Source organism: Crinia signifera, chromosome 1, assembly GCF_055691185.1.
Source record: "Crinia signifera chromosome 1, ASM5569118v1, whole genome shotgun sequence".
NCBI lineage: Eukaryota > Metazoa > Chordata > Amphibia > Anura > Myobatrachidae > Crinia > Crinia signifera.
This window is the reverse complement of record NC_139217.1, coordinates 53,320,641-53,345,918: the sequence shown is the minus strand read 5'-3', so window position 1 is coordinate 53,345,918 and position 25,278 is coordinate 53,320,641. Positions and strand designations below refer to the sequence as shown.

Here is a 25,278-nt window from a genome sequence, read left to right as displayed (position 1 = left end):
GGAGGGTAGGCAACTATGACCTCCATTCACGTTCAGTGTTCCTCCACAATCTATTAGTTCAGGGCCTGTGCATTGCTGGTGCCAGCTGAACCTAGAAGATTGTTTTGGGTCAAGAGAGTGGCAAAAATCACTGAATTAGCGACATATTGCACAAGTATAACTATTAATTAATGGGAATTGGCCACAATAATTATAATTTCTTATCTCCACAATAACAGGAACTCATCCCTGCAATGTGTAAGAAGAAAAATGTCCACTACTGGGGGATGTACTGTACAGTAATGGTACCCAAATCAGACATGGTCAAGTGTGCATGGCTAGTGTTCGCCACCCCGCTAGTGTGAAATCCCACCTTGCGTATCAATGTGCTCGCTGTACGAATCTGTATTGGGCCCATTTGACCATATACCTCTCCTGGATACCTGTGCAGAATGTAATCCATAGGCTACGTACGGTTAATCTCATCCTTAGATGCATATGACAATTTAGCAGCACGGTAGAAATCTCTGGTGGCTGCTTTAGTCCCAGTTTCTCCGCTTCAGGGAGACGGACAGGGTTAGGGGGGGGTGAGGCAAGGCGGCGGGGACCCGGGGCGACCGTCGGCGAGGCGGCGGGGACCCGGGGGGAGCCCCGTTGTAAGGGGATGCGCAGGCATCTCGTGCGCGCGCGTCCCCTCCGGCGGCTGGCGGGGGATGGCAGCTGGCGAATCTTCCGCCATCCCCTGCAAAGCTGGGACCCGCTCCATCTGTACAGTGCGAGTTGGATACAGTGCATGTCTGCTATAGTACGGGTTGGATACACCAATTGTACACTTACTGTTACAGGGTGACGGCAGTGTGGGTGATCTGGTGGTGTCCTCAGAACAGGGGTGGCGGCAGTACAGGAGTGCTGGCAGTATACTCAGTGGGAGAATGCAGGCAGTGTTGGCAGTACAGGAATGCCGGCGGTATCCTCAGTTCAAGGATGATGGCGGTGTCGGCAGTGCGGGGATGCCGGTTGTGTAGGCAGTGCAGGAATGCCTGTGGTGTACTTAGTGTGAGGTTGCTGGTGGTGTAGGCAGTGCAGGGGTGCCGGTGGTATCCTCAGTGCGGGGATGATGGTGGTGTTGGCAATGCAGGGGCGTCTGTGGTGTACTCAGTGCAAGGTTGCTGCTGTTGTTGGCAGTGCAGGGGTGCTGGAGGTATCCAAAGTGTGGGGTGCCTACGGTGTCTGTAGTGCAGGGGTGCCTGGCTGGCATGGCAGCAAAATGCAGGGAAGGAGTGTGGTGCCATCTTCGTGCTTTGTCCCATTGAAGTCAACAGGGAACCGCTGTCAGAGCCGTCTGTCAAGGCTCTCAGCCTATCGGCCAATCAGCATAGCTTTTTCAATCCCCAGCCCATCCGCCACTGCCGTTTTCCTGTTCCCTACAGGGCTGTAGTTGCATTGTTCCTCAGCTCAGGTGTATCAGCGCCTCTCTCAAATTGGGGCGTGGTGGGGGGGTGGGGGTAGCTGCCCCCTTGCCCCCCCCCCTTCCATTTTAAGGCCCCTGCATGCACTTCACCATCCAGTAATCTGGTGCAAATACTGGTATCTAATGATTGCAGGTGTGTGCCAATTCACAGGTTTAATTGCAGCAAACCAGGTGCACCTGCGAATAGTCATCGGTGCCATGAGGAATAAACCAAGAAATTTGACCCATCTTGGTACATCTAGTCTGTCCCTTTTTAAACATATTGTTACCTCAAACCTATTTTGTACTTTTCTCAATAAACAACACACATCTGATTAAGTAACTGGACTGCTAATTGGATCAATACATTCCGCTGATGCGGACATACCTCTGCGGACATACCTCTGCCATACCACCACATGCACACTCACATTTCCAGCAAATAGAACCCTTTGAAGTTGTCTGAGTGCACCTTTTACTACAGAAGCTGAGACACTACCCCCAGCACTGCTGGACAGGTTCCAGGATGACACAGATGGAAAATGATTCTTAGAAAAAGCTCCAGTTTGGGGGAATACTGCCCTGGAATGTCATTAATTACATGTCCACGCATGCACACTGATACCACTACACCGGGAATCTGCAGCAATGAACGGAGTGAGGTACAGTTATTGTATTCAAATCATAGCAAATGCACTTCGGAATCCTATATTTCATAACATTCTGAGACAGTATTATTGTTTCCAGCCTGCCACAGATATATTCCGTCTACTACAATCTTAGCTATGACCATTTTTGGAAACGAAAAAGAGGGGGTTTGAGGACTGCGCTATCCCAGTATATGTGATTGCAGCTGAGTAGGGGGTATACTGCGGAATACCTTAGGTGATGCGCAGAGTACACCCCTTTTTTCCATGACCATTTTTGGGTTGGGATCATTTGGCCTACAGCCTTATGGTCGACAGTAATTAGGTCGACACCATTAGTTCGACATGGGAAAAGGTCGACATGGTGTTTAGGTCGACGTTGGAAAAGGTCGACATGGTTCTAGGTCGAAAGGTCATTAGTTCGACAGGTCGTTAGTTCGACATTGTCTAGGTCAGTGTTGTAAAGTGTTTGTTGTCGTCTGTTCCTGCAGGAAGCCACTTTCTGCCTTGCTGTGCAGAGCAATTTAGTTTTTTAAGGGCTGCGGTACATGCAGTCCATAAAAGGCGAGTGTTTGTACATGCACGGTCGCATGATGGTGACTGCGCATGCGCCGGTCCCGGCACCTGTCTGCTTTATTATGCAGGTGCTGGGACCTCGACTTCGGCAGCCGGTGCTCTCCTCCGGCGGTCCAGGCAGCAGCAGCCTGGACCCCTACTGATTACAGGTAGAAGCGGCCACTGCTAAACCTGAGGCGGGGCATGTTCAGTTTCATAGTAGCTAGAGGGACGACATTAGAAATACCTGCTCACAATCGTGATTGTGTCCAGAATTCCCTTCAACTCCCCGGCAGTCCCAGACTCATGAATTGGTGGTTTTTGGTCACACAATGTACTCACAATATGTCGTACAATCCAGCTGCTGCATACGACCGGTCGTCTCACAATCAATTCTATGCACCTAAACTGCCTGATAACTGCCACTCAAATGACGCCGGTCATATGAGCCGTTGAACGACCGGTCACATGTGCTTAAAAGCACATGCAATTTGCTCCCAATCAGGATGAAGCAGAAGTGCGGCACATCGGATTAGAGGACCAACCATTCGAAACCACGCATTGCGCTATTGTGTGCACACAATCTGTCGTCCAACCCTCTCAAAATTGTACGCTTGGGTACACTCTCGTTCTGGTGTATGGGGGCCTAAGTGGGATGTAGCCATCTTCCAACTCTCCATCAATCTGGACCAAAGCCCCTAAAGTCAGGTTAGTCCGCTCCATTCCTTACTGCTATTTTTTGCAGTTGGCAGGTATGCATAAACAAGCTAAAATTGTTATGTGTTTAATTGTGAGCTTTACTGAAAATGATAGGGGGGCAGGAGAATTTACTAAGATGGGAGTTCTATTTCACATGGGTTGCTATGGGCAACCAATCAGAATCTACTTATTTAGTTAGCACCTTCTAGATATTAGATAGTGGGGGAAATTTATTAAGATTAAATGGGTACGAATGCACCCCTGTATACCCATTTGTAGTTAAATACAGCTGTAAACACGTGATCGGCTAATTTACAAACAGCCAAATGTATAGGAATGGCCGTTTTTATGAACGGCAATCTAATCCGAATTCAGTTTTACGAATGAAAACGCCATGGAAAGAACTCAACATTTCTCCATACACTTCAGTAGGCATGGCACGTTTACTATGGATACGTATTTGTAATGACGTACGCATTTTTAGGAAATACAGTAGAAAAATATTGAAATTCTTGAAAAAAAATAAGAATTTCAAATACACCAGCTTTTGCATGCATGTTTCACATATAAAATGAATAAAATATAATTGCACGGCTCAAATATGTGGCCTATAAAAGGGGGGGCCCGACGGGTGCGCTACTTCCCGAGGGGGAGGGATGTTACTTACCAGGCACCAGTCACCCGCCGCATCGCCAGGCTGAAGCTGGCTAGCGGGTGACGACATGACCAGCGGCTGCAGCCTGGTCATAAAGAAGGGCAGGATAGCCCAAAACAATTATGGCCGCCGCACAGTAGGACTCATAGCACCAGCCCTGGTAGCGCGGTCGGCTAGATGGAAATCTGGACCGGACCACCGTTTCCTGGCGGGCCAATCCGCCCCTGGTACTGTTAATGTAAATCTGGCTGCATAAACCACCCAGCAAGTATGCAGGTCTTGCCATTTACCTTTCCTAGACTCCACACTAACAAAATACATTTTGGGTACTTATGTAATATCTGGGCTCCCATGTTAAATGCACCCCATTTTTTCATACCCCTACTATCCAACTACGCATGGAGTTGATTTTATATAGTGTGGCGAGCGCAGCGAGCCACCGTGCCCGAAGTGTGGTGAGCGCAGCGAGCCCCGCGAGGGGACGCGGTCTCATAAGAAAAACGGGAGCCCAGATATAACATAAGTACCGGCTCCTCATATGCCTGGTAGTAAGACACAAACTAGAGGCCAGCTCCTCTACCATGGACGGACTTGCCATCCTTGGCCATAATGGCATTGACGCGCCGCCTTTTTTGCCATAAAAACGCTTCGTACAGGAATCCACCTTGGCCAAAGAGCTGTTGCATCAGATCCATCACCAGTACCATATTCTTAGCATACATGAATTTCAAACACAAACACAAAACACCCTCCTCATCTTCCCTCACCCACCACACACATATACAGAAGACTTTAAAATAAATGCACAAACACAGAAAAATAAACTAACTTTGAAACAAACAAGACTTTGAAGAAGCACAAGACAACAAACAGCCTTCAGAAATCGCAGATACTAAAAGAACAGCCGTGGATTGTCACGATCCCGGCTGTAGATCGGCAACCCATGGCTGTTTTCAAGGACACGCCTCCTTTTCGCCAATCGGCAGGCGGGACGTTAAATCCTGCCTGCTGATTTGCTGTCAGGCAAACTGCAAATGGGCAAGGATCACGGCTGTCAGGAGGGATCGACAGCCGTGATCCGGGATTGCATACCCCCCATAGTCTCAAATCACAAATTTGAGGTGGCGATAAATGGTGCACATGCAGGGTCTGATTCAGATCTGCACACTGGGCTGCCATTGTTTTGGAGCCCAGCGAGCAGGTAAACACCACCACGCTGCACCCACGCCCCTTTCCCCTGCTCACAGTGCCGAGTAATAAGTCTATACTCGAAGGCCGTGGAGAGGAGGCTGCTGGTGACATCAGCGGCCCTCCCAACGGCCGGGGAACGCCTGCCCCAAAAATGCCAGTGGCACGCCCCCAAATTCCCACATGTCCAATAAATGAAGACAGGTCTTCACTGCGCAGTAGATGCGCCCAGACATAGTACTTGATGTACTTTTTTTGTTTTTAACTTAATAACTTTCTGTGATCTGTTTTATGTGGGTTGCAATACAAATAAATTGTAATAATTTATGTATCTGTCATTTCCTTAGGAACATGCAGTGATAATTCCCTGGGATATTGCGATGACTTACCCTACAGCAAGATAATGTTTCCAAATGCATTAAACCATCAATCAAGAGGGGACACAGAGTTTAGTGCTGAGTACATTCTCCTAAGTGTTATAGACAACTTGCTCCAAGGAGAGTGCAATCCGGACATCAGACTTGTGGGCTGCTCCATTCTCGCCCCACGGTGTGAGAAGAACAAGATCATTAAACCCTGCAGAAAAGTTTGTGACACTTTGAAGAAAACTTGTCTTCCTGCCTTTGATGCGATCGACATGGCCTGGCCTTACTTCTTGGACTGCGACCGCTTCTTTGCCGGAGAAGAAGAAGGGTGTCATGATCCCTTGGAAAAACTAAGAGGTAAACGAAATGTTTGTCTATTCCCAGATCAGAAATCATCTACTCACCACTGCGAGGACAGTAACATAGGATACATCGGGGGGGGGATAATAAATGGTTAGCGCGTATGCACAGTAGTAAAGCAGAGACCAGCACAAACTGCGCTTATGTCCAACTCTACACGAGACCCTCAATGCTTAATATGAGTGTCATTTTTGGACATGACGGAGCACCTATTCAGAGATGTGTGACAGGCTGACTAACACTCTGTGGTGTTGTACCTGGTTTCCAGATGATGGGTGGGTTCAGCACTCAGTAACTTCTTCTTCCTTAGCAGGAGCCTGTGGCAGAAGGATGAACACCCCAAGCAATACACACAATAACTAACCTACACAAAGGCGGTGACAATAATATTTATTAACTAGGGAACTGGTCGCCGCTGCAAGTCAATTTAGGTTAAAAGTTAGGTAAATGCAACAAGCATCACGTTACAAGATATACAATTAAAGGCAATGCAATTAATAAGGCTTTGGTGGTAAATATGATAACAATTAATCATTCAGGCAAACAGTCACTATACTACTATGCTATCTATACCATTACAGTTATTCAGAGCATGAACTGTCCTGCTCTTAAATGTCCTCCAAAGATAATGAAGAGTTTAATTGGAACTTTGCACGGTTGTTTGTAATCCACAAATAGGGGGCGCTGTAGATCATGCATGTCATATCAGAGTCACCAATAGAGGGCGCATTGGATGTAGGCAATGACAGTTCCTACCAATGGAGGACGCTTTGCAATAACAGCTCTCACCAATGTGTGTAGAAAGTGGCTGAAGAAAGATATATATATATATATATATATTTATATTTATATATATATATATATGCATCCAAAGTTTAAGGTCACGTGTAGAAATCAACAATGTCATTTAGAATCTTGGGCAATAGTCACACACTTTTCTCTCTGAATGGCAATCTCCCCTCCACAAACTTGTGCAAGTGTTCTTTTAGTTTGAGATAGGTTGGTAGCTGGCCCAAACACTCCCTTTAAATGGCTTGATCAGGGATCACAGACATCTATTGATAGTACTCACTCAGTCTCCCACACAACACTGTGTCTGGCTGCAGGATTCCTCTCTGTGAACAGGACTTCCCACTCTGCACTGGCTGTTAGATACACGCCGTGACAGGGGTTTCTCCCGAATTGCTTTCCATGCTTCTTTAGGGCTGTAAGCAGATGGCTGCAGTGGCACTGCTATCAGCACTCTGTCTGGGGATGTCTCAACACTCACCCCACATGCATCACCAGTCCTGGCTTCTGTGATCCTTCCAGTATCTCACATGGGCTCTCTGTCAAACCATGCTGCTCTCTCTCTCTCTCTCTCTCTCTCTCTCTCTCTCTCTCTCTCTCTCTCTCTCTCTCTCTCTCTCTCTCTCTCTCTCTCTCTCTCTCTCTCTCTCTCTCTCTCTCTCTCTCTCTCTCTCTCTCTCTCTCTCTCTCTCTCTCTCTCTCTCTCTCTCTCTCTCTCCCCCTCTCCCTCTCCCCCTCACCTCTCCTCTCCTTCCTGCATCCCAGCAGGCTTCTCTCTGCAGGACATGATCAGAGCAGCCAGCAGGGTCCTAGTGCTGGCCAGGTTAGTTTAACCCCTTGCAGCCCTGATTACAGGGAAGGGGTTTTACTGGGAAGCTCTTGCAACCAACCTGCAGTGGGGTGCCACAGATGCAGCGGAAGCGGATGTGTGAAAACCTGCTAATGCAGTAGTCTCCTAGAAATGCACCCACCATGCACCTGTGTACAAGCACATGGTGGTGGTCACAGATACTTAGAATTACTCAGTCGAATATCAATGTTCGTGCAGAGTGACCGCGAGAGCTGGGATGCTGGCACTCCGGATTAGGCCAGTGGTTTTTGCCACCTCTCCCCCAGTGGCGGACTTTGTGAGTGGTGAGCCCAGGTGCAAACATATAACCCCCCCCCCCCCCCATCCACTCCAACCCAAATTTACAATATGCAACATGGCAGTGGGTTATAGTGAGAGGCAGAGGGTAACAGGTAGAGGCAGGGGGAGGTAGAGTATGACAGGGAAACACAATGGGTGTCAGGAAGAGGGTGACAGGGGCAGCAGTGCACCCCTTAGTCCTCAGGGGCCCTGGTGCACTGCACCTGCTCTACCAATGGTAGTTCCGCCTCTGTGTTCCCTGTAATCACCCCCAAATGGTCTTTAACTGTCAGTGGGGAAGATGTATTAAGCCTTAACAAGAGATAAATGCAAGGGTGATAAGGAGAGATAAATGTCCAGCCAATCAGCTCCTACTGACTTTTTTCGAACACAGCCTGTAACAGTGGCAGTTAGCAGGTGATTGGCTGGACGTTTATCTCTCCTTATCACCCTTGCATTTATCTCTTGTTAAAGCTTAATACATCTGCCCCATTGACTGTTACTGTGTAGCAATACTCACTGCGGGAATGGGTCATTAGGTCGACAGTGTCTAGGTCGACAGCCAAAAGGTCGATCACTATTGGTCGACAGTGAAAAGGTCATCGTGGAAAAGGGTCAACATGAGTTTCATATTTTTTTGGTGTCTGTCAACATAGGTCGGCATGGACACCGTATAAGTGTACCGATGTGCTGCGCTCGGCTCACTGTTAGTTTCTCCCTCTTGCCCACTAGGACGGTAAAGTATGAACTAGTAACAAAAAAACATGAAAAACTTATGTCGACCTTTGTGACCGCGTCAACCTAATGCATGTTGACATTTTAACGTGTCGACCAATAGTGGTTGACCTTTTGATGGTCAATATAGACACTTTCCACCTAATGACTGCATACCACAAGCTGCATTGCTGAGGTACCTAGGGTCAGATTCTCTAAGCTTCAAAAGTGATAAAATGGAGAGTGATAAACAGCCAGCCAATCAGCTCCTGCCTGACATTTTTCAAACACCGTCTGTGACATGGCAGGTAGGAGCTGATTGGCTGGCTGTTTATCCCTCTCCATTTTATCACTTTTGAAGCTTAGAGAATTTGGCCCCTTGTCACATACTCCATGTGACTGTCATGCACAGACATGCGGCTGATTATGGCCCCGAGGTACACCTATAAGGTTAGTAATTTTCTTATGGTAAGTAACTACGGGCTAGATTCTCTGAGCTTCAAAAGTGATAAAATGGAGAGTGATAAACAGCCAGCCAATCAGCTCCTACTTGCCGTGTCACAGACTGTGTTTGAAAAATGTCAGACAGGAGCTGATTGGCTGGCTGTTTATCACTCTCCATTTTATCACTTTTGAAGCTTAGAGAATCTGGCCCTACAGCTGTTATCTAAGGTAAAAGCTTGTACAGTATTTCATGATGAGAACTTCCAGACTAGTGGAAAGAGAACGTGGAGTCCTTCAGCGTGGAGGAGAGAGCCTTCGGTTCCCCACAGAATTTCCATTGTCACATATATTTTCCTGGACAGCTGAATATATCAGAGCGAGAAGTGTTTCTGTGAAAGCGCTTAGTTATCACACCCTTGCTGTTGGAATGTGCCCCATACACCAGTGTCTAGATCTGGGCATAGAGAGAATTACTCTGTTATTGTGTATCAGGCCTTCTCTGTGATGTTACACAACAGGAAGTAATAAATGCCGGTTTTTGATCTTTTTTCCTGGAAGGACCCTTCTTGCAGTTATTCCGCTCTCCCATAAAATAACAGCTGTGATAGGTAATGAATTACTTAGGGCTTGTACTCACAGGACCTGTAGCCCTGTACTGCTTGCACTGACTCCTGGACGCAGCAGCTATGTGTTTTGGGTCTGATTCAGGCTGGCTCGCTGGTTGCAGCTGTTTTTTGGGCCTGATTCAGGCTTGCTCGCTAGTGTGCGGGGAAACCAAAGGGAATAGAAAACATTCGTTGGTCGCCGACCATCGATTGATTTCTCTCCCCGTCGAAAATAAAAGTCAGTGAAAACTGACTTTTATTTCAGCCATAGATGGCCATAAAAAGGGGGCGGCCCTGATGCCCAAGCAGGTATCGGCCGCCTACATTCCTAGGGGAACGCCCAAGTGCTTTCATGGGAATGCCCAGAAAATACTGGGCATTTCCCTGCTCCGGACCGATGTCCGCCCCCACCGGCCCCCTCTGGAGCGAACGGCTCAGCAAGTGTGCATAAACGCACATGTCGGGGAAGGGGCCGAATTTGGCCCGCTATCGGGGAAGGGGCCGAATTTGGCCCGCTACGGGCTGGTCTGAATCGGCCCTTTGTCTGTTCAGCGTTTGCAGTGAGTACTTTAGGCAGGCCTTCCATCAGAAATTGTGAGGCCCGGAATTGACAAAATAGCCCCATATCACATACCCTCCAACATGGCCCATTCCATTTGGTACAAAATGCTCTGTTTCTAGACTTCCCTGCCAGTGACAGCAGCAGCAGCAGAGGGATCCCTGTGGTTGGAATCCCAACGGTCGAAATACCGATGCCGGAATCCCGACCGTCGCAATGCCGTCAAGGGGGGGGGGTGAATCCCCCCCCCCCTGCGGGCTTGCTGCGCTCTCCATTGCAGCGGGCCCGGTGCCTAGCTACGCTCGGCACACTATTTTAGTATCCCTCTATGGGTGTCTACAAAGTGCCGGCATTGCGGTGGTCAGAATTCCGGCATCAGTATTTCGACCGTCGGAATTCCGACCGCTGGGATTTGTGAGGCTGCAGCACAGTACAATATTCAAAAAGGGGAGCCACACCTAATACCACTCCAAACATCACTGTCCTGGACTCACTGGCAGTTGATGTGACCGCCCTCTTTGAATATTGGACTGTGCTGGAGCAACACCTCTGTAACTGTCACTGGCAGGGAAGTCCAGGAACAGAGCATTTTGTACCTAATGGAATGGGTCATGTTGGAGGGTATTCAATCATCTATAAACAGTGTATGTCTAGTGTCTGTGAGTCTCTGAAACACTGCCATCTGTTGGCAGAAAGTGAAACTACATATCTTTCTCACACATGCACAAACACAGAAGGTAGCAGACTAGCTGTCAAAGCTTTTGCTTCGAGCAGGCTTACTAGTATTATTATAATATTCCAAAAGAGTGGAGACATATACAGAAAATAATCCAGAAGTTGCACATTGCAACCAATCGTTTAGAGATTGCATTTGTCAAGTACATTCTATAAATTATAGGTAGATACTCATTGGTTGCCATGGGCAACTTCTCTACTTGCCTACTTCTTTTCTTTCACTGCTTGGCACATCAACCCCTAGATAACAGGGGCAAATGCTGTGACTACTAATTCCAGTGGCAAATGAACATACAAACTGCACACAGATAAGGAGCCAGAGGCACTAAGCTTCAAAAGTGATAAAATGGAGAGTGATAAACAACCAGCCAATCAGCTCCTGCCTGATATATACTGTATAGATACAAACACAGCCTGTGACATGGCAGGTAGAAGCTGATTGGCTGGCTCTCCATTGTATCACTTTTGAAGCTTAGTGCATCTGGCCCAAGAAGAACATGTTATTCACTGTCTGGACATTCTTATTCATGTTTTTTATTTCAGTTAATGTAGAGATCACACCGGAAGACCAACTTCCGCCAGCGGCATCCACCTTCATCCACTTCACTCACCACAGCTACGCACAGATGGTCGGTGTATTGAAGAAAACCGCAGGCAAATGCTCGCACATAGCTAAGACCTACAGCATCGGCCGAAGCTTCGAAGGAAAAGAACTTATTGTTGTTGAGTTTTCAACCAAGCCTGGGCAGCATGAGCTGCGTGAGTATCCGCTTCTGTGTGGGAGTGTTTAAGGATTGTATGCTTACGAGCAGGGCCCTCCTACCTTTTTGACTGTCGGAATTTTGAATGCCCGCCCCCCCACCGCTGTGCATACATCCCCGCCGCATTGCGAATGTCATTCGCGGAGGTGCGCATGGGGGTGAAATCATGCGATGGTTTCCGACCATCGGATGATTTTTCCCCTGTTCGCAAATATGTCAGTCCTGACTGATCTATATCTGCGGCGTCCTGCTCCGAGAACTGGGCGAGTGACTGATGTCCTGTGACATCAGCTGCCCGCCCCCGGAAGGGAGGTGCCCCTTTGTGTTTGCATGGGGACACCCAGCATTTTCCTTGGCGCACCCACCGTTTTTGTGGGTACGCCCAGGAAACGCAGTGCGCGTGGATGTCCCCTGCCTGTCTCCTGTCTCCACCCCCGCGCGCGACTGTCACCGCTGGCGTCCGCACAGTGGCCCTGCACATGTGTAGAGTGCAAAGATTTAAAGCGCAATAGAAATAACTGCCAAACCAGGCTTAGGGCCTTATTCTAGTTCACTCTTTCTGACAAAATCCTTCTTAGATGGACAAAACCATGTGCACTGCAGGGGGGCAGATGTAACATGTGCAGAGAAAATTAGATTTGGGTGAGTTATTTTGTTTCTGTGCAGGGTAAATACTGGCTGCTTTATTTCTACACTGCAATATAGATCTCACTTTGAAGTAAAACCCCACCCAAATCTAACTCTCTCTGCACAAGTTACATCTGCCCCACCTGCAGTGCACATGGTTTTGTCCATCTAAGAAGGATTTTGTCAGAAAGAGTGAACTAGAATAAGGCCCCTAGTTACTATTCATTCTTAATGCTGGTTTAAAATGATTTGGGCAAACCTGCCGGTGGTTGCTGCTCTTGAGAAATCATAGTTTAGTAAATATACCCCTAAGTTTGCTCACCGTAGATTCTACCTCCTCAGGCATTAGGACTGTAAGCCAGTATCTTGAAAACATTGTGGGTCAAATGCACTAAGCTTCACAAGTGATACAAAGGAGAGTGATAAACAACCAACCAATCAGCTCCTGTCTGACATTGTTCAAACACAGTCTGTGACATGGCAGGTAGGAGCTGATTGGCTGGTTGTTTGGTTCTCCATTTTATCACTTTTGAAGCTTAGTGCATCTGGCCCTATATCTGGGCACAGGTATTTTCATGTATGCGCACTGTTGAATCGCTGATATTGTGCAAGATACATTGATGTATTTCCAGCTCAGTGAGCCCTGTAACTCTTCTGTAGTTAAGCCTGAAGTACGGTACATTGGCAACATGCACGGGAATGAAGTGGTGGGAAGAGAATTGCTCATCTATCTGACCCAGTATTTGTGCTCGGAATATCTCCTGGGAAATCCCCGAGTCCAGGAACTGATCAACACTACCAGGATCCACCTTCTGCCTTCCATGAACCCAGATGGCTATGAGCTGGCATCAGAGGAGGTAAAAGCAATTTACTTTATATTATACAGATCGGAACGAGTGTGAGTTCAAACTGGAAGCCAGAGAGCGATGTTGCGTCTTAGGGAACACGTAGCAGTAACTGGTTTACTTTTATTTTTTAAGCTAGAAAAATCATTTACCAATTTTAACACAATAGGATTTCTGATGCCTCCTGACCAGGCCAGGTTCCATGTTTTGGCTATTTGTTCATTCTAATACGGCCTACATGCTTAGTTTGGCAAAGTGGCTTAGAAAATGCCCCTACATCGGTGTATGTGTGGGGGCTATATCGACAGCAATGTGCGTCCCCGCGCGTCTATCGCTGGCCGAGATTGATGGACAGTGTCCATCAATCTCGGCATCGGCAGGGTTCTCCCACCGGAGAACACTGGCGCTGTCTGCTCGCTCAGAACACAGAGCTGACAGCTCGCTCTGTGTGTGGGCTGTCAGCTCTGTGTGCTGAGCAGAACGGGCCGACATAGCACAGCTAGGTCGCCCTACACACATCGGCATGTGTGTAGGGCCCATAAGGGGGTGATGTATGCTAAGTTGTTGTAATTTCAATTAAAAAAAATACATAGAGTTGCATTTGGGTTGGGTGTGTTTAAAATAAAATCAAAATTGCAGTGTAAGAATAACACAGCCAGTATTTACCCTGCACAGAAACAAAATAACTCCCCCAAATCTGACTCTCTCTGCACATATTACATCTGCCCCACCTCCAGTGCAGCATGGTTGTGTCCATTTTCTATATCAGCAGCCCTGCGGTCAGCTATGGATGATAACCTAAATTCCTTATCAAACACACACACACACAAAAGTGAACGTGTACACACGCATGTGTATCAGAATACAGTTTACCTACCAGGATCTTCTTCATTAACGACCCCCTCAATCATCTGTGCTCCCCAATCCCCCCTGCGTCGTCGCTCCCCATCACCGGCATTGGCAAGTTGTATGCCCTTTGCTGATGCCGGCACAGATTTGTTCAGCAGTGGGTATTGCGCGTTGTCTCCGCACCTTAGGGGTTATTCTGGTTGATTCGCTCGGATGGGAATTCTCCCCCTTGCGAGTCAACCAGAACCCACCCTGCGAATGGTGGTATGTAACCCCCGCAGCATGTGTTTTCACGCAGGGGCTGCAAATGGACTTCTGGTGATGTCAGCTGCCCGCCCCCAGCACTGACGTCATGGCCCGATTACCATGGGAACGCCCAGCATTTATGCCGGGCGTTCATATTGGTGCGACTATACTCCGCCGCCTAGGGTTGCCACCTCTCCCAGATTTCCAGGATTCTCCCGTTTTGGGTGGCAACCCTCAAGGAGGCTTTTTCAGTCTCCTGGATTCTGGGATTCTCCCGGAATCCGGGTATCTGAAAAAGACTCCATCCTTTCCCCAGTGGCCAGGCCAGCCCAGTACCTACTACCGCGTCCCCGTCCCCTGTCCCCCGACCGCCTCCGCAGCATGACACTGGCGAGATGAGCGAGTCCGCCCGGCCGACGCCATTTAGGAAGGTCCGCCTTTTTTTGCCTGGAGCGCTCCAATTGGACCATGTTGTCCCACGCTCTGATGACCCTATTATTTTCTACATTTTGATCGGCCTCTCCGGCTGCCTGTCACTGCATGAGAGGACCGCAGTCACTGACGGTTACCATGGGAAAAGAGAGACGGCGGGCCCGGCATGTTTGAAACTGGCAATGCTGACTGAACCGCTGTTATTAGTAAGTACTGGACTTCCTTCCTTCCTTCCTCCATGGAATGTAGTGGATGTACTCCAGCACTCTAGGGTCCCCCAGGACTGCTACGCCCACTTTTTTAATAGACCCTGCCCATTTTATGATGCCATGCCCATTTTATGATGCCACGCCTTCGGCGCGCACATTAGTATATGAGAGGGGGGGGGGGGATCTCCAGGAAACGCCGCCCCATGCCCCCTGACCGCAGCCTTGCACACGGTGAACAGTCTATTCGCCATGGCTGCACGCACATGGCGTATGCACATGTGTAGAAATGCGGCTGCAAGTGTGCATACGCCAAACATCGGTCCCCGTGCGAACGAACCCTGGCTGCGAATGGACCAGAATAAGGTCCCTTAACTCATGTCTTCCATGCTGTGAGGCAGTAACGATAACTATTATACAGTACTATTATTCTACACCAGGGGTGGCCAAATCTGTCCTCAAGATCTACCAACGGTGCATGTATATCAGACAGCCTGTGGATCTATAGTAGGAATGAATGCAGCAGGTTTTAAAATGTGACAGTTAGTAATGACTGCAGCTGTGCACCAGCTAGGGGATTTGGGTCATGTGACAGTTAGTAATGACTACAGCTGTGCACCAGCTAGGGAGTCTGGGAAACGTGGACTGTTGGTAGATCTCGAGGACCGGCCACCCCTGATCTACACTATACATTGTATATCTATGCACCAAAACATACCTCCCAACTAGAGATGAGCGGGTCCGGATCCCCGAGATCCGACAGATCCGAATATCGGGGATCCGGGCCAGATCCGAGCCGGCTCGGGAGTTCCCGCCTGAATTCCGGACCAATAACGAGGCCGAACGTCATCATCGCGCTGTCGGATTCTCGCGGGAGCGGGATCTTATAAAAGACGCACGCGCGCCCCGCCATCTTCACTCCAATCTTGGAGAGGGAAGAGGGTGGTTGGGAAGCTCCGTGTGCTCCGTGCTGTGCTCTGTGCCATGTGCTCCGTGACCTGACCTGTGCCCTCACTGCCCTGTGCTGTGCTCCGTGCCATGTGCTCCGTGCTGTGCTCCGTGACCTGCCCTGTGCCCTCACTGCCCTGTGCTGTGCTCCGTGACCTGCCCTGTGCCCTCACTGCCAGGTGCTGTGCTCCGTGACCTGCCCTGTGCCCGCACTGCCCTGTGCTGTGCTCCGTGACCTGCCCTGTGCCCTCACTGCCCTGTGTTGTAGACTTGAGAGTCAGTGACTGTTTATAGGCCTGAGCCCTGTAGTGTGATTTAACTAACTAGGTGCTGCAGTGCTCACACGCAGGGGCTGCAGTGTCCACTGTCCAAGGGCTGTCCTGTGGCCCGTGCCCTGTTGTGATTTATTTAGCCCTAAGCCCTGTGTTGTGATTTTTTTAGCCCTGAACCCTGTGTTTTTTGTGATTTAACTAACTAACTCAGTGCTGCAGTGCTCACACACAGGGGCTGCAGTGCTGCTGAGTAGTACACTGTGTACAGGGGCAGCATTAATACAAGGGGCTGTGTCCATTGTGACGGCCTATATCTTATCCATTGTCCAGTGTCACGAGTCACTCACGACATATATCCTGTGTCCTGTCCTGTGTGACGACTGACGACATATCCTGTGTCCAGTGTGACGACATATATCCTGTGTCCAGTGTGACGACATATATCCTGTGTCCAGTGTGATGACATATATCCTGTGTCCAGCGTGACATATATCCATTGTCTAGTGTGACGACATAAATCCTGTGTCCACTGTGACGACATATATCCAGTGTCCAGTGTGACGACATATATCCAGTGGCCAGTGTGACGACAATATTTCCTGTGTCCAGTGTCACAAGTCACAACATATATCCTGTGTCCAGTGTGACATGTAATGTGTGCCGGCATATATCCTGTGTCCAGCGTGACATATATCCATTGTCCAGTGTGACGACATATATCCTGTGTCCACTGTGACGACATATATCCAGTGTCCAGTGTGACGACATATATCCAGTGGCCAGTGTGACATCTAACCATTGTGTGACGGCATATATCCAGTGTCCAGCGTGACATATATCCATTGTCCAGTGTACAGGAGCTGTGTCCAGAGGCAGTGTCCAGTGTGACGGCTGTGTCCATTGTCCAGGGGCTGTGTCCAGTGTGACGGCTGTGTCCAGTGTACAGGAGCTGTGTCCAGAGGCTGTGTCCATTGTCCAGGGGCTGTGTCCAGGGTGACAGGCTGTGTCCAGTGTCCATTGTCCAGGGGCTGTGTCCAGTGTGACGGCTGTGTCCAGTGTACAGGAGCTGTGTCCAGAGGCTGTGTCCATTGTCCGGGGGCTGTGTCCAGGGTGACAGGCTGTGTCCAGTGTCCAGGGGCTGTGTCCAGGGTGACAGGCTGTGTCCAGTGTCCAAGGGCAGTGTCCAGGGGCTGTGTCCAGGGGCAGTGTCCAGTGTCCAAGGGGCTGTGTCCAGTGTGACAGGCTGTGTCCAGTGTAAAGTAAGAAAAATAAATAAAAGTAATAAATAAAATAAAAACACATTTTTGGAGGATGATGGAGGAGGAAATAGTGGGAGATCAGCAACCTGATAGAAGTGCTGAAGCTGCTACCACCAGTCATGACAAGGCCGATACCTCTTTTTTTATTTGCTGTTTGGAGCATTTCTCTTTTTTTGGGATAGTTTATTAAACTGCCACCCTGTCTTCCCCTGCAGTGCCGCTCTGCCAGGTTGAAAGTGTAAAGTCCACATGTATGTGATGCCCACTGCTGTCGCTTAGCTTAGTCATCCATCTACCTCGGTATACCCTTTTGGCCCAACTACAGTAAATGAAAACAATTTTGTAAGCTGTGAAGTGATCAAAGTTGACTAGAAATGAGTGGAAACTAATGTTATTGAGGTCAATAATACTTTAGGGGCAAAAACAGGCCCAAATTCTGTTATTTTAGCCATTTTTAGCATTTTTTTCATAAAAATCCAGATCCAAAACCAAAACCCACAAGGGTGGTTTTGCCAAAACCAATCCAGACCCAAAACACAAAGGGAGATCCAGATCCAAAACCAAAACCCGAAAAAGTGGCCGCCGCACATCTCTACTCCCAACATGACCCTCTCCAGGAGGGACACAATGCTCTGCTTCTGGACTTTCCTCTTAATTTAGGATTGCCATCACCTGTGGAGAAACACCTTTCTTATTAGTTAACCTGTTCAAAAACAGGTGATGGCAATCATACATTAAGAGGAAAGTCCAGAAGCAGAGCATTTTGTCCCTCCTGGCATGGGTCATGTTGGGAGGTATGCCAAAATATATATTTATATGGTAAAAGAAACAGAAGAATTGGGGGTAACAAAGCTATTTTCTGGGAAATGCATTTCTGTAAACTATTATCTAAGGTCTAATGTTCTCCTGACGAACTATAACCATATATTAACAGTCATAGGCGTGCGCAGCCCTTTTCTTAGGGGGTGCACCATTGGGGGGCGTGTCTATCACCGCCTACTGGGCATGTCTATCAACACCTATTGGGTATTAATGCAAACTAAATAGAATGTGACTTATTTATGTATATCCACTTCAGAATTAATCATTCCCCCACACCAAAAATGTATACCATAATGCATAATACACGTCACGCACACATTACTAGTATACCACATGCCATAATGCCCATTGCACGTTATGCCACACACCATAATGCCCATTACACATTACGCCTCACAACATGATGCCCATTACACATTTCGCCTCATACCTTGATGCTCCTTACACATTATGCCTCAGACCATGATGCCCATTACGCCTCACACCGTGAAGCCCATTACACATAATTTGATACACGTGATGCCCATTATACATTATGGCACACACCGTAATGCCTAATACATATAATGCCATATAAGTACAGCTTACCTACATGTTCGTTGCTAGGAGTTACATGCTTGATACCAGAGAATTGATGCTCGTTGCGCAAGGGAGATTACATGCTTGTTGCCCATGGGGGGATTATATGGTCGTTGCCCAGCGGGGGGGGGGGGCTACATGCTCATTGCCCAAAAGGGGATTACGTGCTCATTGCCCAGCCCAGTGGCCCGGGAGATGTACTCGCAGACGCAATCACAGACACAGAACTAACTGTATCAGATGGGAATCATTTAAACAGGATGTGAAGGGATTATATCTGAGAGAGATTTTTGCAGGAGGCACAATCCAACCTTTAGCTGAATCAGCCCTAGGCATTTTCTAATGCCTAGGGCAAGCTTTATCTGAGTGAGACACCCTCCCCCCCACCTCCTGACCCCCAGTGTACTCAGCTTCAACAAACATGCCGGCTCCCTGGTGACCATCCCCGGCACACTCACCCTCCAGCAGCCACAGGAGCGTTTCGCACACCTCCACGGAGAGGGACGGCATGGCAGGCGAGTCTTTTGTCCATAAAAAAAGCATGCACATGTCCGCACACGGCCCCCCGTTGATTGGTGTCCCACTGCTGTTGCGCTCCTGCAGTTCAACAGCAGCGGGACGCCAATCAACAGGGGGCCATGCGCAGACATGAGGGAGGCTGCTGGACACGGGTGGGCAGGCTTCAGCGGAGACTACTAGAATATGCGGCCGCAGCAGCACTGATCAGCAGCCAGCCCGGCCAAGCAGCATCGTCATTGCTGCTGCCGGTGAAAATTAGGTGCTGCAAACATGTGGGGGATGCCGGTCATTAGGAGGTGCCTGTGCACCCCCGGCACCCCCCGTGCGCACGCCTATGTTAACAGTAACAGGTGGAGAAAATCTAATTTTGGTGTTAAATGAGTGATTATTCCATCACTATAATAACCTTATTTTAATAACACATACCTACTCTGGGATTAGGGGCCCTGAAACTTATGCTGTGTACACACGGTCCGATTTCCTTTCCGATGTTGACAATATTGTCAACATCGGATCGGCATCGGATGCAGATCGCGTTCACGTATCGGAAGCCAGAAAGTCTTGGCTGCCTTGTCTATATAGTGCAGATCTGCACTATATAGTCAAGATAGGATGCAAATCGGATGTGCCTTAAGATCCTATCCACGATCCTATCTGATCAGATCGTGGATAGGATCTTAAGGCACATCTAACGTGTGTACACACCATTAGTCTTCATTAGTTTCACAGTAGTCCACCCATGGTACTTATACTATATTCCTGTGAAGGGGCATCATACTTGCCTACCTGACCCTCTCCATGAGGGAGAAAATGCTCTGTTCCTGGACTTCCCTGGTAATGTAGGATTGCCATCACCTGTGGTGAAACACCTTTCTTATCAATGACCTAGCTCCCCACAGGTGCTGGCAATCATACATGACCAGGGAAGTCCAGGAACAGAGCATGGAGAGGGTCAGGTAGGCAAGTATGAGGGGCATACACACGGAGCAATTTTGTGCTCTTTTTTAAGCGTTCTGACTTGCTCGCTTGGAAAGTAAGCACAGATCTCTCCGTGTTTATACCCCGAGCGGTTACGATGCGCGGTCTCACACGTTGTTATTGCCCGCTAGTTAGGTCAGTGCGTGCAGTCAAAATCTAGTCAAATTTCTTAGCAGGCGACTGCAAATCTCTCTGTGTGTACAGAATGAGTGATAGCGATCGTGATCTATGTCATTCTGTACAACTGCCCGGGCTTGCTTAAGTATAATGGCTTAGCACACATCGCTGCATGTGGATGGGTTCTCTATGGGCAATCTAGACACTGGGAAATCGTTTACCCTAAATAGCTTTGCACAGGTCTAGTGGGTATGCCTCTTAACACAGAGTACCTAAGGTCAGCAGGTTTAAAAGGTCAGCAGGAAAGGTCAACACACATTTGGTCGAAACAAGTTTTTTTTTTAAATATAATGTTTTTAAACCCCCTCCAAAAAAAACACCACATCGATCTTATGCATGTTGATCTTTTTGCATTTTTGACTTGACAGTGGCTTAACTACAATGTATGCGCCCCCCCCCCCCCCCCCCGCCGATAATTTTTTGGCAGTGCCCCCCGCTCTCAGCCGCCCATGCCCCCCGGCCGCCAATGCCCCCTGTGCATTCCCGTATCCCTACCCACCCCCCCACCCCCGTGCCTTACCTCTCCGCACAGCAGGGACCCGCAGAACTTTTCATCTGTGCTGTCCTGGCTCCCCTCCTGCTTCCTGCAATGAAAAACGGACCATCACAAAATTTCTGCCCCCATACAGCAGATAGAGAATGATGTGCTATATGGGGGCGGACATTTTATGATGGTCCGTCTCCATAGCATCAGAACAAGCCAGGAGGGGAGCCGAGACAAATACAATTAAATTTGTGGGTCTGTGGGTCTGTCCCCGCGACCGTGGGTGCTATTGTTACGCCACTGGGCCAGATGTACTAAGCTTCAAAAGTGATAAAATGGAGAGTGATAAACAACCAGCCAATCAGCTCCTACAGTACCTGCCATGTCACAGACTGTGTTTGAAAAATGTCAGACAGGAGCTGATTGGCTGGTTGTTTATCACTCTCCATTTTATCACTTTTGAAGCTTAGTGCATCTGGCCCCTAGCGACTAACTATCTATAGATCTATTGAACCGTTTGAACCACACTCGTAGTTTATATACCGTTATATATATCTGTATGCTTTCCAGCACTTTTTTTATTTCTACTTAACTATACCGATGAATCGTAACATTGTAACTATATGATATCTTACTGTGCGAATGTAACGGATCTCTCGGAATGCGTTTCTCTGACAGGGTGCTGGATACAACGGATGGACAAACGGCCGGATGACGGCTCAGAATATTGATCTCAATAGAAATTTTCCTGATCTGACTTCCGAAGTTCATAAATTGATGAGGATGCGCTTAGCGCGTGTCGACCATATGCCCATCCCCCCCTCGTATTGGGAGGGTAAGGTACAGTATGACTTGTTTTGTATGACTTTTCAAAATACATAGAAGAGAATGTCATTATTCACAGTGGATAGAATATGGTCACAGGTTTATCATATCTGGGAGAGAGAAATAGTGTTTGAGAGATAAAGTGTAAACCAATCAGCTTCTAATTGTCATTTTATAGACTGCTAGAAAAATGGCTGTTAGAAGATGATTGGTTCATCTCTCTTCACTTTATCTCTCTCCTAGATTTGATAAATCTCTCCTTTTTAAAATAATATTTTTGGTATATGAATTATTTTTTATCTGGAACGCTGAACAGAAAGGAAGTAGAGAAATGGTTCACAGACTTTCATAACTCATCTCAGGCTACGAGAGCAGGGCTGGCCAAACCGGTCCTGGAGATCTACCAAGGGTCCACGTTCTCACCTAGCTGGTGCACAGCTGTAGTCATTACTGTCACATGACCCAAATCACCTAGCTGGTGCACAGCTGTAGTCATTACTAACTGTCACATCACCCAAATCCCCTAGCTGGAGCACAGCTGTAGTCATTACTAACTGTCACATGACCCAAATCACCTAGCTGGTGCACAGTTGTAGTCATTACCAACGGTCACATGACCCAAATCACCTAGCTGGTGCACAGATGTAGTCATTACTAACTGTCACATGACCCAAATCCCCTAGCTGGTGCACAGCTGTAGTCATTACTAACGGTCACATGACCCAAATCACCTAGCTGGAGCACAGCTGTAGTCATTACTAACTGTCACATCACCCAAATCCCCTAGCTGGAGCACAGTTGTAGTCATTACTATGGGTCACATGACCCAAATCACCTAGCTGGTGCACAGCTGTAGTCATGACTAACTGTCACATGCCCCAAATCCCCTAGCTGGTGCACAGCTGTAGTCATTACTAACTGTCACATGACCCAAATCATCTAGCTGGAGCACAGCTGTAGTCATTACTAACTGTCACATGACCCAAATCATCTAGCTGGAGCACAGCTGTAGTCATTACTAACTGTGACATGACCCAGATCACCTAGCTGGTGCACAGCTGTAGTCACATTTTCAAACCTGCTGCATTCATTCCTACTATAGATCTACAGTCTGCCTGAGATACATGACCTGTTGGTAGATCACTCCTGCCTTTTTTTAATAGAACCCCTACGCCAGATGTTTCTTATTGACCTATTCAGAACCACTTATTACAGTTTGTAAATTGTGCTTACTAGTCATCATTAGGGTCAGTCACATGGTGGTGGACAGAGTCTGTGTGCCCATACTATATGATTGGCAGCCATCAGCACTGGTTTTTCCTGCCATCTTGACCATAAATTATTTGATGAGGTACTGGGCTACCAACCATAGGGCCCACCTGCAAGTGGCATGTGGCCCCCACAGGCTGCCAGGGCACCCAGTTTGGGAACCACTGAATTAGTGGTTTTCGTTTTCTGTTTATATTTGACAGATGTAACCCTCTTCAACTGGGGCTCATCCAATACATTAAGAATGTAGGGTATGGACTTTTAAATATAAATATTCTTTGTATTTCTTACAGATGATTAGTAACCCGTGGTGGCTCTAGAGGAGGGGCTTCAGCACACTTCAAAATTTAAATAGGTGAACCGCACCAACTGCCATTCCAAATGGACTCACTGGCAGTTGCTGTGTCTTCCCATTTGAATTATTTTTTCCTCTTCTGTAGCCGCCACTGGTAATAATGATTTATTGCATTTGTGTATATATCTTCTATCGTGATTCCGTGCAATTGCTATTTTTAAATTCATTATATCACTGTTTGCTGATCTTATATTCTTATTCAGACCCTGACTTGGTGGACTCTAAGACTCAGCATCGCCCTAAAGTTCTTGATCTCATTTAACTTCATATCCACTTATAGTGAACTTATAATAAGTTCCAGTTTGTGTGTAATGAGTTTTAGCCATAATAAGCCTTGGCGAGTAATCATTAAAAGCAATTATGGAGATTATTCAAAGAAGTGGAAACAATTACCAGGGCCGCTCTTCACTAAACTGTCACTTACATTTTTCCTCCAACGTAGTCATATCTTATAATATTCCAGTCATTCGGAATGCATTGCTTCTTGTCCTTTTAGTAATAGGATATTCTGTGTTATATACTTTCCTTTTTAGTGCGGCGAAACCTATTAACGGGATCTTGGATGAGCTACATTACCGTAAATTTATTCTGAACCTACAATGTTAGTTAACTTCATTGAACATTTAGCATTAAATGGCATTCTTTTTTTTCCCACTGATATTCTGTTATATATACCTTTCCCTGAGCCATATATATATATATATATATATATATATAAGAGACACTTACCCCCCCAGAGAAAGGATGGATCCGGCACACGGTAGTATAGGTGAAAAAAAAGAGGTTTATTAAGAGTGCAACACTAAGGGCCTTATTTTGGTTCATTCTTTCTGACAAAATCCTTCTTAGATGGGCAAAACCATGTGCACTGCAGGGGGGCAGATGTAACATGTGCAGAGAGAATTAGATTTGGGTGAGTAATTTTGTTTCTGTGCAGGGAAAATACTGAGTGCTTTATTTTTACACTGCAATATAGATCTCACTGAAGTAAAACCCCACCCAAATCTAATTCTCTCTGCACATGTTACATCTGCCCCACCTGCAGTGCACATGGTTTTGCCCATCTAAGAAGGATTTTGTCAGAAAGAATGAACCAAAATAAGGCCCTAAGTGACAGCTGCTGACCTGACAGCCATTTCAACTGCTGGGTGCAGTTTTCACCTATACTACCGTGTGCCGGATCCATCCTTTCTCTGAGGGGGTAAGTGTCTCTTATTGCTCTATTATGTTCCTGGCACCGGATTTTTATTGAAGCCACGAGTGCCAACCCGATACACCTACTTACCTATATATATATATATATATATATATATATATATATATATATATATATTACCTATATTACCTATTACCTATATATGTATATATATATATATATATATATACACAGTACACTCCCCGCCCCCGAGTGAGGAAGGATTCGAGACCGGCACTCGTTGATGAAGAAAAGTGTTGCTTTATTCCATAAGTACAGCGGGTAACAATATAGGTCCCGACAGCTGTTTCAACTGGGTATGACCAGTTTTCATCAGGGTCATACCCACTTTAAACATCTGTCGGGACCTCTGTTGTTACCCGCTGTACTTATGGAATAAAGCAACACTTTTCTTCATCAACGAGTGCCGGTCTCGAATCCTTCCTCACTCTGGGGGGTAAGTGCACTGTATCAATTATTTATGGACCTGGCACCGGGACTGTATTACATATTGTGGTTGTGCCGCCCTGCTACCCCCACACATATATATATGGTTGTTTGCACTTGTTCCATACTTTGGTCCTGATGAAGGGTTTATCCCGAAACGGCATAGACCGTAAGGAATAATAAACTTCCACTGAGTTTTTTCACGCAAGCCCCGGAGTGACACCCATTATTGCTATACTATATATATATATATATATATATATATATATATATATATATATATATTTATTTTTAATTTAACAAACTACTA

The 25,278-nt window shown here is 47.2% G+C and overlaps 1 protein-coding gene across 1 annotated transcript in view; it reads left to right on the top strand.

The window, feature by feature from the left end:
• The window catches only part of CPZ (carboxypeptidase Z), a 74,748-nt gene that overhangs the window by 19,067 nt on the left and 30,403 nt on the right, over positions 1–25,278 (top strand). The window contains exons 3-6 of the mRNA XM_083151911.1: positions 5,521–5,895; positions 11,417–11,632; positions 12,922–13,118; positions 21,556–21,717. Of these exons, the coding sequence (XP_083008037.1) occupies positions 5,521–5,895; positions 11,417–11,632; positions 12,922–13,118; positions 21,556–21,717 (950 nt within the window). The remainder of the gene's footprint in view (positions 1–5,520; positions 5,896–11,416; positions 11,633–12,921; positions 13,119–21,555; positions 21,718–25,278) is intronic.